This window comes from Molothrus ater, chromosome 3 (genome assembly GCF_012460135.2).
Source record: "Molothrus ater isolate BHLD 08-10-18 breed brown headed cowbird chromosome 3, BPBGC_Mater_1.1, whole genome shotgun sequence".
Classification (NCBI taxonomy): Eukaryota; Metazoa; Chordata; class Aves; order Passeriformes; family Icteridae; genus Molothrus; species Molothrus ater.
This window is the reverse complement of record NC_050480.2, coordinates 24,015,803-24,035,125: the sequence shown is the minus strand read 5'-3', so window position 1 is coordinate 24,035,125 and position 19,323 is coordinate 24,015,803. Positions and strand designations below refer to the sequence as shown.

Genomic DNA, 19,323 nt, shown 5'->3' with positions numbered 1-19,323 from the left:
ATCCATGTTTTCAAGCAACTTTATTTCAAAGAGTTATTCTGACACATAAGATGATTTACCACTTCACATCTAACAATTAGTAGTTCTACTTGTATATGCTAGACAGATTTGTGCACAAAGGCTTTCATACATTTTTATTTTCCTGACATGAAAAAGCAAGGAAGAAGAAAAATAAAAAGATGACACAAAAACACCCTGACAAAAAATAACCCAATAATAACCACAAATTACAGAAAATAAAAATATTTTTGTAATAAGCTTGTGTAATCTTCTGCTGCAAACACTCAGTTTTAATACAGATAATCTAGAAATACATCAGCATGAGATTCACAGGGCACAGCCCCATACATACCATATTTGATCAACATGAGTGTTCTGCTGGTCTAAGTTTCCAGTAACTGTATAACTTACTGGGCACAAAAATCTTATATTTCATACTTGCTGATACTAACTTTGATAGGCAGACTGCAAAAACAGAACAAACACTTACAGACATTTCTCATATTTGACACGGGTATCCATTTGATTACTTGAAGAGGCAGATAACTATGCAGGCACTGCCTCATATCCTTCCCCAACTGCATACTTCCTATCAGCTCCACCTCCATTGAGATGCATCTCAAGAGTAAGACCATTCATGGGTTTTTCCCCACCCACTGCTTAAAAAGTCTTGTGGTTTTTAAGCACTTTTCGTCCCCTAACATTGCTTGCCTCCTGATGCTCCTGATATTGCTCTTCAATGCTTGGCCTTGAACCTGCAAGACAAGCCCTTCCCCTTCCAAAATACTGCTTCTGCTACAAATCAGTGACCTCTACACCCCACAGACAGAATCTACAGTGGCTATGGGCACCCACTTGGGGTCCCCCATATAAATGGCCCAGCAACTATCCCAGCCACCCCAAGCTCTTATCAATATTTGGTGACACCCCCTTCTCATATCACAGTAAGGAGAGGGGCAGGGGACATCTTTTCTAACACAGAGGCTTGGAAATTCACACAGAAACCAGAGACAGCTGCAATAAACCACTCTACTGCAAGTTACACATGCATTAACACTTTAGCACACATAGATTAGTATTCCTTCACTGGAAATCATATTGTGCAAGAAGTGTTAGAACACTTCCATTCTAAAATGCTAATTTAAAAGTGACAAATTAAGTGAGCAAGAAACGATGTAGGTTAATCCCCATCCTCCCTAATGCCCAACTGATCTAGCTAATATTTTCTAAGAAAACAACTTTTCATATCCTGAAGAGGGCCCACATTCCAAAAGTCTTGCTCTTCACCAAGGGCTCAGCCACCACTGAGCTCCCTGCACCAAAAGCAGATGGCACCCAAGCCACTCTATGGAAAAACTCAACAGGCTTTAGCTCTGCAGGACAGAGACAAAGCCAGCCACTGCCTGGGCTCCACGGTGGCCACAGCAGGACACCAAGAACAGGAAAGCATCTCTCCTGCACTCCCAAAGCCTCACTGCAGAGGAGGCTGCTTGCTGTGCCTAACCCAAAAGGCCAGACCTCAGCGAGGAAAAGTGCTCGGCTCTCACAGGTAAACCCACCAGGAGCAATCAGGCTTTGACATGTACAGGGCAGTCCTTCCTAGGCACTTTGACAAACAAGCTTTTCTAATCTCAAATTAGGCGACTACTTAATTAGAAAATGAGATAATTAGCTTTTGACCTTAATCTCTTTTTAACGACACTCTTCATCTGTTAAATGAAATGAAATTCATCATCCCACACTGCCTAAAGGTCAATTAACACTTGTGGGCTGTACCCTAAGTGCTGTAGCAAGGTCAGCACTTAAATGCATGCAATTTCTCAAGAAGCAAGATTCAGAGCCTTCCCATAAAAATAAGAGAGAGACACACAAAGAAAATAAAGTTAACTCAAAATACCAATCAGCTGCTTTTATAGAAAGAATCACCTTTTCATAGTTCTAACTTGGAAGAGACTATGACCTCCTCCATGCATCTCACTACCTATATGATTTCAATATAGTTTTGAAGGACAACCCTAATTCTGGCTTGTAAGTTCAGTCTGACTTCCCACTTGGAACAGTCTTCTTTAACCTTATGTCCTTAATGCCCAAATCTACAAAAAGATGGCAGCATGAAGTGTCACTGATCTGCCCAACACAATGAATGATGATAACCACAGTCAGGCTCAGACAAAAGTACTGCTATCCAAAACATCACAAAGCCCAGTGAACGCACAGAGTTCACAGAGAAACATGGGACCATCTGAAACATTGGTTTTCCTGGAGTACTGTGCAAACTCACTTGCACAGACAGGTACCAGCTGTTATGTGGCAGGCAAGCAAGTTGGTGTGGAGGCTTGTAAATGGAAAGGGGGAGAGAGGAAGGAGGGAAAAAGAGAGAAAAAAAAAGAGCACTCACAGTAATCTCAGATTCTCCATCGCTCTCTGCACCCCTCCCTCCATGCAGTACCACTTATTTTTTAACTGCTCTTGTCAGAGTGATGGTGCTAATTCATGCTCAAAGAAATGTCTATGTATTTAGAAATATTTTTTCAGAATTTAAGCCCCAATTCATCCAGCTTACCTCTGATTATCCAAGCTCTATTTCCAAAACATAAACTTTTCTAGTAACACGTGAATAAATCCAAGTTTGCGAAACATTCAATCTTTAGATTGCAACAACACAAGTGAAGTCCAACATTCCCCACTACTGGCAGCACATCTCTGCTGCAAAGAATCTGAATTCAGTAGTACCAACATACTTTCAATCTGACACTTATGGCAATCTTCCAATATCTTAAATATTTATAGTTAATTTGGCCAACTAACTTAACCAGGTTTTTGTTTGTGGTATGCTTTTAACAGGTACGTTTTTGCCCTAGAGGAAAGAAGTTTCTACTCTAAGATTGCTATAATCTCATCAATTCTAGAGTACCATTTCAGCAGCAAAACAGAAAAGCACTGAAATCATTAAGTGAGATAACAACAGGCAAAGCAAAATAGCCTCTTCTTTTATGGATACATTTTATCTTGTACCATGCAATGTTTACTTACAAAATTATACTAATCTCAAATCCTGGCACACAAATTAATAATCTCTAGTTTCTGTTATCTAGAAATCAAGTTAGACATTATCCCTATAAATAAGTGTTGGAACGTTTCCTAAATTTTGTACTGGCTGCTTCATTGTGCATTTCCTTCCCCCAGGACTCATAAATATCTAATTTGTAACATCAAAAATACCACTCTACAAAACATTTCTTTGATCTCATTCTGTGCTGTTCTAAGCCAATCTATCCTAAGTGCCACTATGCAAAACTCCATCAAGAAAAATAGAAACCTGGCCTGTAGTATTCATTTCCTTTGCCAAAGAAATACGGACCTCCTTCTCCCAAAACACTCATCTACCCTGCAGGGAAAGCCTTCCCTTTCAGCACTGCTGGAATAAGCAGGACCTGAGCATTTTTGTGCTCAGCAGAAATGTGCCTACCCCAGAGCAGGGAGAGGCACCAGCGCTGGCGTACACAGCGCTATTTCACAGCTCTTATCGCGCCAAGTCACAGGACACGGCGATTTCAGATAAAGGGAAAACCTGTTTCGAAACAGACTCACCAACTCACTGCCTTATCTTAGTTTTCTGGTATTTCAGGTATAGGAATTCCTTCCACTTACTCACAGCCTTATGTGGCTGCTGCTTTATTACACCTCTCCACACCAGAGCCCATTCAGTAACACCAACTGTGAACTTCACTCCAAGCTGAAGTGACCTTGAAGAGCTACTGCCCCTCTTTGTATCTTCTTACCCAAAACTAAGGATGACAATCTGCTCCCTCCCTTGAAAAAAAACCAAAACCTCTAAGAGACAAGCCCTCTAGTGGGAGTATTCATTCCAGTACTCCAGGTGGGAGTGTTCTTTCTGCTGCAGCAGGGCAGGAGCAGCTGCTTGTGCTTGCAAGGCTGTCATGCTTCACCCATCCCCCTGGGCAGCATCTCCTGCAGAAGGCATCCCTTATCCCTGCTCTGCAACACAAATGCTACCCCTCCCTGCTGCAGGGGATACCATCTCACAGCCATCTACCTCCTCTGTCTTGTAAGCAAGAACAGACACAAGGTTTGGTTTTGATATTTCTAAAAATCCACCAGTTTCTTAGGAACACGAGACTAAAGCTCTCTAATCACAAACTTGATCCAACACAGCACTTGCAACAGCAGCAATCAAAATCCTGCTTTTGTTTACCTCCACCAAGAAGCTTCCACAGCTTCTGCAGCGGCTTGCAGCTTTGGTATTAGAGGAACGTCTCTACAACAGCTCATATTTACTCCAGGTAGAACCAAATCCACAGCAGTTTGGTTTGGTTGGGGTTTTTTTTTTGCATAGAAAAGAACTAACCCATCTCCATAAAGACCAGTCATACTTCAGACACAGCTAAGCTATCTGCTTGATTTCAAGGATAGAGCACATGCTCCCACAGCCAACCTGGAAGGTGGTATCTACAACTACTCATCACACATTAGTCACAGTCTCCAATTCAGTTACTGCACAGGAGGAACTAGTGAGAAATCAATGGAATATCTGCACACTGTGTGTCAGAGAAAATACAAGCGAGAGAACAGTAAGAAGTATCTATGCTGGTGAAAGTCAACAGCCACCCTCAAAAATGGGGACTGAGCATAAATACAATTAAACTATAAATACAATTAAACTGACTGGTTCTTTAGCTAAGATCTTTTGTTTGTTGTGCTAGCAGTTAAACAGCCCTGGTGAAGTAACAGCTGTAAACAAGGTGTGGGTGGAAAGCACTGCTCACACCTTTCCTGCTGCTGTGGCTGCTGCTGCCTGACAGGAGACTGACTGTTCTGCAACACACTGCTTCTCAAGAGCTGAAGAAACACCAATATTAACAGCTGTTATTTTGCAAAGATAGTATTTTAGACAATTCAGCCTGCAGACCTCTCACCAAGTGTTGCTGCACTCTCCTTAGCAAGGACACTATCAACAAGTTCCCACAAATGCCCTATAAATAAATGAGGTAATTGTGAAATGAAAGAGATTTAATTCATGACAGGGAAGAACTCTTGAACAGCATGGCAGACATTTCTATGTGTCACTGCACATATATTTTATAAAGCTGCAGTTAGGCCGCTTCTGCAGAAATGAATACATAAAACTGAAGCCAGTTTCAAACATAATTTCAGTTGCTAATCCTGGCACTATTACGCCTAAAATGGAAAACTCCCCAGAAAAGGGAGGAATTAAGTCTCACCTTTATTTAGGCCAAACCACAGAGCAGATTTCAGAACTGAAGCAAAGCAAGCACAAACACTGGCTAACAGTGTTACATGGTGCTAAACCTTCCCAGAGAAAAATCAATGACTGAACAGAACACTTTGGTTGGCATAGGCAGGCTAAGACCTTCTAAAGTTTCACCTTGAAGGTATTGTATGTAGAAGTTCTACACAAAATTGAACTATCACAGTCACTGTTGATAAATCACATGCATGTGTGCATGGAATTTGCTTAGCAGGAAAAATGCCTTTCCATAAGGATGCTTTTTCCTTTCTTCTCAAAGGACCCTGTAGAGAAGCACACTTGTGTGGGGAATGTTTGCCAAATTTTGAACACTCAAAAGGGATGTATCTATCAAAGTTGCTTAAATACATCACATTTTGTATCATGAACAGATTACTTATCTGATCTTCCTACAGATGGAGTCTCTGAAGCATAAAAAAACTTCAGGTTTCTTTTCCTACTATTTGCTACAAAGTAACAGTTTTTAGGTAAAGAAACATAGCTCTGCAAATAGCAATAGTGACTGATCATGGATATGCCCAGTATTACAAATACTGCAAATGCTACAAATACTTGACAGGAAAACAAGACTTGAATATGGTTGGGACTAAGTAACAGCAGAGTCAAAAATTACAAGTAAGTTGCATTTTTCCCCATTTACTTTCTTGTTCCTCAAAATAAAGGCATTAATCAATCAAGAACTGATAACAATCAAAGCCACCTCAGAAAGAGGAATTTTTATTTGCTAAAAGACACAAATAAAAAAAAATCAGGTTTTTCTGCAAAAGAACACGAGCACCAACACAACCAGAGAGCCTCTGCCACATCAGCTGTCAGTCTCTTGCAGATCCATGCCAAAGCTCTTCTCTGGTTATCACTGGGTAACACTTCCAGCTTTTTGTAACACATCAGGAACAGCAATGCTAGGTTAGGCCTCCCTGAACCCACAGAAATAAAGTTTACAGATTTTTTACTAATACACTCTAACTCACAGTGAAAAGTACTCTGGAAAAAGCTACACATTGTAGGTCTCCAGTGTTTGCAATTCAGTTTCATTCTCCTTTTTAAACCCTGGAGATTTGTATTTGTTTGATAACTGTGTGGGGAACAATCTAAAGCCAAAAAGATAATAGTTACTCTGAAAGCAGCTATTATCTTAAACCACTGAATTATCTAGTTCATTCCACTAATGCTTATGTTTTAGGACTGATTAATTCCACATACACTTACTAAGCATTAGCTATGCTAATTCAGCTATTTATACATAAAAAAGAACCATCCAGGAGGATACTATTTCCACATAATACTGCCAATCAAAATAACAGGATCCTTCATGCATGAAAAATATTCCTCCCACCACAGCAGAATACACAAACAGGAACAAAATTATTTTATTACTTTTCAGCATCTTCTAACCTTTCCCATAATCTCATTTGACAACTTTCATTTTAATTTTAACAAAATATGGGTTTTTTGGGCTGCAAGATGGGGTATGGCCAAATAAATCAGCAGGGAGTGAGCCCAAGAGAGAGTTAACAGCATCTCAGCTTCCATGCTGTAACTACTCAAGCACACTGCTCTTACTCAAGACTAAATGCCAGCTTGTTTAACCTACTAATCCACATTTACTAACCTACTGTGTCAACATGCCCCAAGTCTCTGCCTTCACTTATAACTCCACAACTCCTGTGCAAGCCCACACTCTAAGGAGGTGTGACCATTCTTGCAGCCTGCAAGTTGCACAGGACAAAGTTCTCATGCCAGAACTCTGTGACACGCAACGTGTACGTCTGGGGGAGCTGGGGAACACTTCCCAGAAAGGTGGAGAGGACAAGCGACCCTGCCACAGCAGGACCAGGAGCGCAGCTCTGCCTCCACTGAACAAAACTCTAACAAAACAGTTAGAATTATTTATAGTACAGTGAATATTGTTAAAAGTTTGAACTGCATCCTTTAAAGAAAAAAAGTTTGTCAATTTTTTTTTTCTTCTCAGCAGTTTTTCATGTCATTACAGGCCTAAAGGTTTCCTTGATTGCAAAAATGCAGAGAATATTGTGAAGATGGGCAATTAAAAGATTTCTTCAGTGAAAGCCATTAGATGTTTTCTTCAGTTCAATGTCATTCATAGATAATCATTCAAGACTCTGAAGCTGAAAGCAAGCAGAAACACTGGAAGACACTGAGTTTGTTTGCATGCATTAAAATCAAATCAAAAGTCAAAACAATAAATTGTTCTAATTTTAATATTGATTCAGTCTGCAGTACTATTGTCTTTGGCATGGTTTCACTTGCTCTTAAGCCAGTCAAACCATGGGCTGCTGCTAAAAGAAATGATCTTCCTTGAAGGATGAGACTGTTTTTTCTGCCCCAGTATCTGCTTCAGGACATAATTTTTGGTGGCTACCTTATAGAAAACTTTTTGCACCCCCAGTTAGTTTTCAGCTGGATCAGCTCACTGGCCAGCTCCTGCCAAACCCCTGCCATCACACACACAACATAATCCCAGCACAGAAACTGCACACCATCAGTGCAAACCACTCAGGGTGACACCTGCAGCTCTGATTGCTTTTCTTAGATGATAGAGGTGAAAAAAATCTCAAAAAATACCTTAATGTTCAAGACACTGTGGCATTTATTTACCAAATAAGTAAAATCACGCAAAAACCTGAAGGGTCAACTCAAACCACATTCTCATGGAAGCAAACACTCCCTTTGATGCACTTCATAGGTATCAGAAACTAGACTGTGGATATTCCCATGATTGTAAATGCTTCTGATGAGCTTCACAGGCAAACAAGGGCAAACCCCAACAAATTAATGCATTTTCAGAACATACAAAGAACAAAAAAGGTGCTGGAAGAGTAGAGCAAAGTGAGAAGATGTGTAAATCCTGTTTTTAGATGCACAAGGGTATCTTCTCACCATGCAATAAAGAGCTGTGACTAATGGCTGTCACGTCTGGTTATTCCTTCTTCCCTGCTCACAGGGCAGGAGCTGCATGTCCAGCACTTTCCCCCTCTTTCTTTGCAAGTTCTGCTCTCAAAGCTGCTCTGGCTCTGTGCAGAAGGAGCAGGCTGAAGAAGCCTGCTGCAAGAGGCAAGTTTCCAATGCCCCCTCTTTCCTGCTGAGCTTACTTCTCTGTGCCAAGCAGGGGTGTGATGTAGGGTTCATAAAGATACTCATTACTCAAAATTTGAGAGCAAAGACTTGGTGCTGAGAAAGTGCTTGCAGTCAGAACCTTTCTAGCTGACCTTTAATGACAAGTTTGCTGCGTCAACTCCACCTCTGACATTTCACCAATTCCGATACTTCAGCAACTTCCAAGTGTGGCTTGCAGATACTTCAACCTGCAATTACTTTCTGCAACTGCTAAAAACCACTTACCATTACCCTGCACAAGTCATTATTATCCCCTCAACCCCCTTCTGATGACTAATACATGTTCCTAGAACTGCTGGGAGCCAGCTAGAGATCTTAATTGGCAAAGCAGAAAAAAAAGTTACTCAAAAATGATACTAGTTTTAAAAGGTAACTATGAAGTTAAAGAAATGAGATCTCTATTGAGGCAAGGTACTGGGCTTCTAAATAGCGTTAGATAAAAACCCCTCCTGACCTCTACAGTATTTGAAATTTTATATTGTGTACACATAGCCCTGCATGCACTAGAAAGAAAAAGGCTCTTGTAAGACCCAAATACTTACAGCACAGTCCCTTATGTGAGATACAAATTCAAATTAAATACTTTTGCACCAGCACCTGTGCAGGGAAGCAAGGCAGCAGGAACAGCAGTATGTGCCAGCCACTGTCACTGCCTGCCAGCGAGGCAGGTGGCAAAGCCACTGCCAGCTGAGGTGCCCTCCACGGGGGCAGCCCCTTGCCAGGGGCACCAAGCCCAAGGCAGCCTCAGTGTCACCCTGGAGAAACCCTGCAGAGCCACAGACAGAACCCCACCTTTGCCACCAATGTCTCCAGCAACTGGCCAACCCCACTGTGAAAAAACCCTAAGCACACTCTCTACCAGTCTTAACATTAAAGACAAATGCATACAAATCAAGAGTCTGAAAGCAATCGAGCTTAAAAATACTAGGATGTTGGAGTTTGTTTGGTTTTTTCCTCATATATAAATACCAATTTCAATGCCACTGGAGGTGAATATTTAATCTAGAAGCATGCCATCTGAAGATTTGTTTGCAGGTAAATATTCCCCTAGGTCAAACTGAAAATTTCTACCCTGATCTGTATTATCTGAGATAAATTCTAGCCCATATCCAATCTGATAGCTATCCCTCTTCCTAAGGGACATGTCTTTGCCTTAGCTTTAATTATATAAGGCTAATTAGAAAAAAAAATAAATATTTCCTACTGACACTAGACAAGCTTTTAAAAAAATTTGATTAAGCCGCTTATCAGCACTTGCACCCTATGTATTAAAAGGAAATGCTAGTTCTTTACTGCTGAATTAGGAATTAATTTATAGCTTTGACAAGAAATGGGCAATGAGAGGTATGTACAATGACACCTGTGCACAAAAAAAAAATCACAATTAAAGGTAATAAAGCTCCTATGGAAAAGCATAGGATACTTATTAAATAAAAAATTATATGCAGAACCCTGACCCTACTCTACTGTTAGTATAAAACCTTAAGCTCCATAAAATAAAGCAAGAACGAGCATGTCCAGCCCAACAAAAAGAAGAAAAAAAAGATACTTTCTATAACTTAATCTCAGGCATTTCCATACTTGTTACCAGTGCAAATTTGCTAAAAGCCCTCAAGGCTGAAGTTAGAAATTTCACAGGAACAAAGCGCTTGCTGATTCTCCATCATACCAGTTTCTTATCACTCTAACTTTACACACAACGCAAAATACAGTCATGGGAAAACCTGATATAAAGGTATATTACATTTAACCATACAAATAAGAATCAAGTTTTAAATCAACAAAACACACTACCCTGCTAAGAATATCCAAAGCCACACTTTCTTTTAATTCACGTGCCAACTCTTATGAAGCAAAATGCTCAGTCTTTTATCAAGATTTTAGAAAAAATAATTCCCTAAGACACAGAAAAAAATTAAAATAGAACATGGATTCAGAAAAGAATGCATTTCTTGCATCTTATTTTGTTGGATTTCTATACAAAACTCAAAGGTAAGTAAGTCCATTATGTCCCACTCACTTTGGAACTCCAAGATACGCCTCAAGCTGAAGTTTGAGACACTATTACATTTTGTACAGACAATCACAGAAACTCCTGTTAAAAGCCATTAAAGTCAGTAGACTAAATGTTGGTCACATAAACCTCTACATATTGGTAACAAAGCCCCAAGCTATAGCCATAAAATATGCTGTTCTTTTGAATTTTGTTCTGAAGACAAACAGCTAAACATTTGCTTTTCTTCTCTACGGTAAAAATCCTTACAAGACTGCAAAAAAATCACGCAAAGCACTTAAAATGCTAACATTTCCAATTTACCCTCCCCTCTTTCTTGAGGGTTGCAACATCTTGAATTCTAAACCAAATGCTTTGAATTCTGAAGCAGATGAAGTACAGTGCACATCGCTCACTTTAACAAAGTACACTATAGCAAGGTCATTCCTTTCTTCCAAAAAACCCATAGAAATGTAGGCATTGAGCACTTGTTCTATGGGGATTTTTTTTTGAAGAAAACTTTTCTGTGGACCATCGTATATTTGGCCGTAAGTTTCACAGGCAAGATGTTGCGTTTGTATCCAGATCGCACGGCATGAATCAGCAAACAAAGAACGGGCGCTCGCTGATATCTGTTTCACTCGCAGTGAAACACTTCCACTCCGTGTACAAGAGGAACATGCTTTATCTCTGATAGCATTTCTGGGTTAGGGTTACTTGGTTGGTTGGTCTTTTCAAGACCATATAGTTTTGGTAGCTACAGTCAGAACGCTACAATTAGTTACCTAATTCGCGCTCAATAGAGGCTGTATTGAGAGCAGCTGTTTAAAGAAAGGCAATATGAACGGAAATATTTCATTTTTACTATGACACCGGTAAAAACAAAGGGAGAAGAGGAAGAAGCCCTTAGTTCTGAAGGGCAAGTACAGATTCTTCAGGCAGAGAAAGCTGCAGCCGGCTGAGCGAGCCTTTACTGCCGCCTGCCTGCCTGAGGCCCCGCCAGTCCCGCCGGGGCTCCTCCGGCTCTTCCCTCGGAGAGCGGCAAAGCGAGCGCTCCAAAGGGAAGGCTGGACACGCCAGAGCCGCCCGCCCTTCCACGGGGGCTGCGTGCGGAGGGTCCCTCGATCCAAACTCTTCCCTGTCCCAGCCCGGCCCGAAGGGACCCGCGCTGCTCCGCGCCTCCTCTCCAGCCAGTATTAGCTTCATCTTTATCGCCCTGTCGCCTCCTCCGCTATCCGCACACCTCCCGATTTTATTCACTTGTCCTTCTTTTGTCGATTTTCTGGCGGTGCGGATGCCGCACGGCGGCGAGCCCCTCAGCCGCGGGGCAGGCACACCTTGCGGGCTGCCGAGGGGGCGCGGAGCCGCTCTCACACCTCGCAGGGCAGAGCCTACCCGGGGCTGACAGGCTTCCCTTTCTGCCCTGCAGGGATGGGCACCGCGGAGCGGAGAGCGCCGGGGATCGCCCCGAGCGAGCCGTCCCGGCGCAGCGCGCTACTTTACCCGTGCAGAAGGCGGCGAGCGCCGAGGGGTCGCAGGCTGCAGCCAGGCAGGACAAGCCTTCCTCCATCCCCCCGGCCGCCAGCGCCGCCGAGCCGGCCCCGCCGCGCCTCAGCGAGAGCTCCCGCGTCCCGGCCCGGCCGGCGGGCGCCCAGCACACGGTCCCGGGCCACCGAGCCCTGCCGGTCCCGCCGCCCGTGCCCCTGCCCCGGAGCGAGCGCGGGAGGCGGGGGCGGGCCGGGCCGGGCCCGGGGAGGGGCCGCCCGCAGGCGCGCTCGCTGCGGCACCGGCCGGGGGCCGCGGCCCCCCGGGGCCTGCTCGGCCGGGAAGCGGAGCTCGCCGGGCTGCTCCCGAACGGGAAAGCGGCAGCTGGCCGCACACGGGCACGGTCCTGCGCCCTCCCCACCGGGAACCGCAGCGATCGGAGCCCATAGCCCAGCCCCGGTGCCGCGGCGCCGCACGGGGCTCACGGCCGGGGCACAGCGGCGCACGGACCATCAACAGCCCACAGCATCCGTCTGTCCGTCCGCGCTCGGGCATAAAGAACCAGCAGCCCTGACTAACGACAGTACCCTCCTCCCTCGGCAGATGCAGATTAACCATTATTGTTTCAAAGCGTGTCTGTCTGTCAGAAACGGCAAACATCCATCTATCGTCAGCCACAGCGCGACGCGAGGAGCGACAGGAGCAGTGACACCGGGAGTTCACACGGGGGGGAAGAAGGGGGCAGCAGTTCACTCAGTATTATATTGGAATATTTTTCACATGACATCGTTTCGAGACGAAAAAGCAATGACATCACTGGCAATATACTCATATCCATTATATGAAACCTAAGCAAAATATCATGGCTTAAAAGCAGCAGCTTTGCAAAGCTATCATTCTGTTCAGCAGAAGGGAACCCGTATTACAAATGCATTACAATCTATTTAATGTGATCATGATTTTGTCTGTCTTGCAAGACGAAGCACAGCCAGATGAGAACTAATGAATGCAACATGTGTTCATTCTTTTGGTAGCTGTGTCTGAAGCCAATTGGCAGAACGACTACAGCAAGATAAATGTCAAAACAAAACTATTTGTGAATATTGTACTGCATGTATTTTGACTCTTCTATCATACTTGAAATAGTTTATTATTTTCGAGATTTGCAAGCATATTAAATAACTCTGGTTAAAGTTTAGATTTCCAGACAACAGTGGGATAGTTAAAAAAAAAAGGGGGGGGGAGGGGAGGTCTATGTCTCCATTCAAAACACAAGGAGGGGCAGCACTTTTTTTCCACCATCAGAAACGGCTGATGATAAGGTTAATACAGTTAGGACAGCACACAATTGCTTTTGTGTGTTTTCCCAGGATTAGCTATCTACATAACTACAGTAGTGTATTTCTTTTCCAGCAGCTCCTGATCGACTGGAGGAATCGACCTCTGCAGTGATCTAAAAAAAGAGATGGCAGTCAGCTGAACACAGCTCTGCAGCATGAAGTCAGCCAGACAACTACTGTGATTAATACAAGGAGAAAGGACTAGGAAACTGCCTGGTAGAAGATGATAAAGCCTAAAAGGCAAGGGCACACAATTAAGGACCCTAATGAAGCCATGAGCCTCAACACACAGCTGTGGCACTGGGATTGACCAAGAACCCACATTCCCAACTTGTGCAAACTCCTATGTTGCATCAAGTCATTAAACAATCTTAATTGCAAGATGAAACAGTGAGTCTTATCTTGGGTGGGTTGGGCAGACAGAATAATTTGACACATACACTTTGGTATCCTTTCAAACTCAACATGCTTCCCAATCCAACTATGAAGCCTTGGAAGAAACGACAGGCAGAATGCCCCATGAGACCAAACAGACACTGTAGTACTGGTTAGATCAGTGCCAAGAGCAGAAAGAGCCTTGATTGCAATCTTAAGTGGCCATTAGTGCCCTGAACAATGACAGGTTACATGCCACTGGCAAAAAGCATCCACTGTAGTTCACACCAACACATTTCTTTTAGAATATATCAATTTTGAAGTAAGTAAAGCACACAAAATTAAAAGAGTTAGGCTCTCTTTCTGTAAAATGAGTACAAAACACTGCTATTTCTGGGTATCTTAAATAGAGCTTAGTGTCTGCTCCATCGAAAGCATACAGGATGAGGCAGAAGGAACCAAAGCAAATGTCAGAGCACCTGTTGGAATGATCCTCAGAACTCTAACTTTTGAAACAAGATTTCAGAAGGCCCAGTGAATACAGCTCACACTGAAAATGACAGAAGGACTCTCAACCCACCCATCTCCTGTCCCCTGCTCAGCTGAAGACTTGATCAAAGCTCCTTAAGTTGCCTTTAAATCTCTCATGATAACCTTACCTCCTCGTTAGGACTTTTCACTCTTCTATCTCTGGCCTTTCTATCATACCTGTCCTTCTAAGCCACCAATCTTTAACAGCTGTCTGTCTCCACACTTTTCAAGCCTAAGCACCATCTCAGGTCCCTCTTCCCTGCTGTTACTTAACATGAATGGTGGGTGATGACAAAGTGCTCTTTTCAAGTATTTTAGATAGGCACAAATAATTTTAAAAAACCCTAAAATATGGCACATACCAAAATAAAACACATACACAATGTAAGTCTTTGCTTAGGAAAAAACTCTCAGATTATTAGCAGTGCAGAGTGCATTGCTACACCATGAAAAAAACTAACAAACACTCTTCACTCTGACAAAAAAATGCCTGTTAAAGACCACAAATGGAGCTCTGCACACTGTGCAAGTACAGATTTGTTCATTGCTTGTTTATCCCCAACATACGCACATTTAGGAACACCACACATCTGGTGCTGTTCGCAACAGTGAATGTCTCAAAGACTGCAGCAGCACCAGTTTATGACTGTACAAATTTTAGACATACTTCAGATTTTCAGGAATTAAAAAACACTTGAATGTGCCTTCTCTTCAGAGGAGGGAGCAAATGGCTTCTCCAGCTTTTGAAGACAGCCATAGGAAGGCATGAAATCTTCAGAGTTACCGCTTCCATGGGAAGAGGAGAACAAAGCAGGTCCCTGTGGGTCCATACCCAAAAAATTACCTTCCAGTCACCCAGAGCTAACTGAGGAAACCAGAGGTGCCCCCACCAAAGTCACCATGTCCCCAGCTGCAGAACAGACACCTGTACACAGGACATTTTTAGTACTTAAAGGGAAAAAAAAAAAGAGAGGAAGATTACCTATTGAGCTTCCTCGGCAAGTCATACTGCTCCTAAGAAAGTACCTGCCATATGAATTTTGGAAATTGGCTTTCACAGAAATAGGGTTTCTTAATTTCCTTCAGATTTAGGAGATTTCAAATCCAAGAGCTGCTGCATGAGGCAATCACAGTGTTATATTCCATCCAGAAATTACTGGAAACTCTCCCTATCTACCTTTTATTTATAAAACCTGTAATTGCACCTAAACATCACAAAGTGGTAACTGTAGTGACACTAGTTTAATGCCTGTCTTGCTGGTGAACTGCAAGAGGGCAGCACTAGTTAATTTTGTTTCCTCATATATATGAAATCAATCATGTTTCCACTAGCAAATGATCCTTCAATTATTTTGCTTTCTTCTTTCTGAAAAGAAACTGTAGCAATGTTTCAGATGGCAATTAACCTCACTGTCAAACCCTTCAGCAGCTGCCTTCATTAGCTTTACCCCACAGAAAAGAGAATAAAAGTCATTTATTTAATAACCACCCAATTCCCAATTTGATTGCTTTATCTTTAGGAGGAAAAAGTTTCTTTCAGTTTGTTTTTAAACCCATGTTATATCTGCTATCACTCAGCAAGCACAACAGACCAAAACCATCTCATCAGGTGAGACAAAGTAATTAAACAGTTTTACAAGACACACTTTGGTTAAGGATGCTCATTGCATCAAGCCTGTTTCCAGCAGTACTTGTGAGGTGTTCAGAGGCTGGTTAGTGAGCTAAAAAGGACAAGGATGATCTAGCAGGATCCAGTGCTCCCACTAACACCTGTGGGATGTGGCAGCTGCTGCTCGCTCCTCTTCACTCCAGGCACTGTAATAAACCCTAATAAGGTTCCATTCTCTGAAGCATTAATTCCCAGAGTGATGAAAAGCAGGACCTTTGACTAGGATTAAGGTCACTTAGAGCTGGCATACAGCAGCATTACTGCTAAAATAAGCATCCCTGCCCTTCTCCTGCATCCTTCCCCTTCTCATCCTGTTCCTGCCAACACAGCTCATGGGGCTGCACAAGGAAGCACACCAGGAGACTGAACAGCATGAAACTTAACTCATCAACATCAAAACAGGGAAACTCACCAGGCCAGTCATATGGCGTATGGCACAACCAGCCATGCTGCAGCAGCAGGGAGGTGGCAGCACCCTCTGGAAAGAGCGGTGGGAATAATGTCTGTCAACAGCAGCTCTGCCCGTGGATGACTTAAGGAGATTGTGAAACAGCTACATTTGTAAACCACATTTCATTGCCAGAAACCCGAGCAAAATAAGAGCTGATAGAGAAAAGAGTGAAGTCCCCAGGCAAGCAGTGCAAGGGCAGGATGCAGCAGAGAGCACACAGCAGTGCCTGAGCCCTTCCCTTATCACCCCCTCCTAGACTAAACTCAGCTCCTTCATCCTATGGCATTCTTCGCAAGTGAGCAGGCAGAAAACGAGAAGCAAGACGTGTATGTTGGATCTGCAAAATTGTCCTGAGGCTGTCCTCCACAACTAAACCATACCCAGCTTTAAACTAAACCATACTAAACCTAGGTCAACCAGCCTAGGGAAGTGATCTAAATGAGAAAATTTATTTTATATTTGCTGTCCAAAACCACATTGCTTAATTTGAAAAAGAAAAACTTGCAAACAATACAGAGCCCACCAAATGCAAATGCGTATTTTAAGAATAACCACAGGAATGCCTATTTTTGTCAGGGGGTTTGCTGCTGCAGCAGCTGTACCAACAGGACAGAGGTGGCAGCAGGCTGATGTGGTGGGTAGGAAGGGTGGCAATGTGTAAGGCTGGTATTTCCCTGAGCACAACACCAAACCACAGCTGCAGCATGCCTTCCGCTGCCTGCCTAGGGCACTTGCACAGCAGACTGCTTGCAGCTGCCTTCCTGCCTATCCAGCAGACAAGGTGAAAAAGTGTTAAATCTAAAACAGGCAGAAAAAGGTTTTACTCCTGAAAATTCGTGTTAGGCATAAGTTCCAGACCACAGTTCAGACCACATAACCTAGGTGGTGGCCTATGAAAATGTGCAACCCTGTCCATGAGGAAACAAAGAGTCTGAAGAGTGGCATCCTTGTTAGACACAGTCTGTACCTTTGTGGAGATAATGACAGTTTCATCTCTGGTCAAGAGCGGAGCTTCAAATGCACAAGATTTGCATAAGAGGTATTTTTAAAAGTACAGGTAAATTGTACAAGGTTGTTCAGTATGACTCATTTCCATTCTCTGAAAGTGATCAACAAAAGTTTGATTAATAATGACAACTAACTGGTGGTCTTAGTTATATCAAAGCTATGGTTTTGGATGAGCTATGGTGAAATGACTGCTGTTAAATTATTCCGCTTATACCAACAGAAAGATAAATATTATTTCTGCCATGCAGAACTGGGGAAACTGCAGTGCATAAACCATCTACAAAGTGTTTTCCAATAAAGCATTTACAAAATAAAATATCTACTTCTAGAAATATGACACTGCTTAAGAGTTGTGTATCCTTTCAGAAAATGATTAAATGTCATTCTTGCATGTCAAAACATCTCCAGATGCTGGCTGTTTCCATTAACATGTTGCTGCAATGGTGACTATTTTTACTGCTTTTAAAAGTAGTAAAAAATAAACTAGGAGTTAAAAAACCAAGAGAATTTGAAAGAGCACACTATTTACGACAGAGACCAATGAGTTTCTTGTTTACTATCCACTCTGAAGTGGATGAGGAGGGAGAAGAGCCTTTATGAAAAACCTCCCACAAAACTAGTTCTGATTAAGGATGTCCACCACAGGACCTGTGGATGCACAGAGGGCTTGCACCATGGGTGACCAGCTCAGCTGTGCACTGGGTGACATGTGACTGCACTGCCATCACCCCAGCCCATCCCAAAGGGTGGCTCAGACACATGGCAAGCCATGTAGATGAGGGACAAACCTCACAGGTGCCAGTCTGGCTTCATCCACACTGACAGGAACAGCTTTTGGCTCCAGGCTTCTGCATAGCCAGCATAACCCAAATCTTCCACCCGAGGGCTGGGGTGATCGTCTCCATTTGTGATCACGCAGCAGAAACACAGCATCTCTCATTTAAATGTTACCTAGTACATGCAATTGTGATGTAGGTATCAGACCTTAAGCTATTACTCCACTTCAGAGTCTGACCTTATCAAAAGATCATTTACAGCCACACAGTTTTGACATAGTATATATAGCAGCTGTACAGTCCATAAATTAATTACCCTTCTGATGGCACAGACTACCAAACAAAGTGGTTTAAAGGCAATCCGTAGAAACAGCTTTATATCCATGTCATTCCTTTAAATTTAGTTGACAACAAGATTTTTGTACCCTTAAGGAAAATGGGTCACACTAATACACATCATGTTTTATTTATAAATGTAGGACTGAACTATTGTGAAATCCCAAGGCAGGGTTTACGACCTATGCTGTTGGAAAAACACACAAGATACACATTTGTGTTTTTTCAAAAAGGCAAGTGTGGAAATTCCTGTTTACTTCTCTTGCTTTTCAGTAGTGCTCTCAGTATCCTAAAACTTGGTGAATATAAAATGTGAAGAACAAGCCATACTAATTCCACAAATTGCTTAATAAAAAAATGTCTTTAGAAGGAGTCACATTGATCCACACACAGAAGTCAAAAGAGACCTTTCAACTAAGTTAAAAATAAAATCTGCCAGACTAGATTGCTTACTTGAAAGCCTGAGTAACACCACGGACATTAACGTATGGACATTCTTCCTTCCTGTAGGAATAGCAGTATTACAAAAAACCTGGCACAACTGACAGCCCTGCCAGCCCCTCTCTCTGGAGTAACCAAAGGACAGTAAGAGACAGGAGTAATGGAACCCCACCATTTTAACTGGTAGCTCTTTCACGGGAGTTGAGACCAAGGTCAACTCTTGACTACTGAAGTGTGTTGGCATTGCCAGAAAATAAACATTCAGTAGGTCAGAAAAAATAATTTCTTCCTCTGGATCACCAATCTTGTTATGACAGCTAAAGGTCAAAGCAAGGAGCAAACAGGCTAATTTCAAAGAGGGAGAAAGAAAGAGAGGGAACTGTGATGTGCAGTAGAGGTCTAAGGGAAGTGACAGACTAAAGCTGTGTCAAGACAAGGACACATCATTCTACAGGGGAAAAACATCACACAACAAAGAATGGAGAAGGTC

At 42.7% G+C, this 19,323-nt stretch overlaps 1 protein-coding gene across 3 annotated transcripts in view; it reads right to left on the bottom strand.

Annotated features, from left to right (window-relative positions):
- The window catches only part of EML4 (EMAP like 4), a 147,705-nt gene that overhangs the window by 75,177 nt on the left and 53,205 nt on the right, over positions 1-19,323 (bottom strand). For 2 of the 3 annotated variants that reach the window (XM_036380121.2, XM_036380123.2), the window contains exon 1: positions 11,925-12,015. The exons of the other annotated variant lie outside the window; for it this stretch is intronic. In XM_036380121.2, coding sequence (XP_036236014.1) covers positions 11,925-11,991 — 67 coding nt within the window. In that variant the 5' untranslated portion in view covers positions 11,992-12,015. Of the gene's footprint in view, positions 1-11,924; positions 12,016-19,323 lie in introns of those variants that run through there. 3 annotated transcript variants of the gene reach the window in all.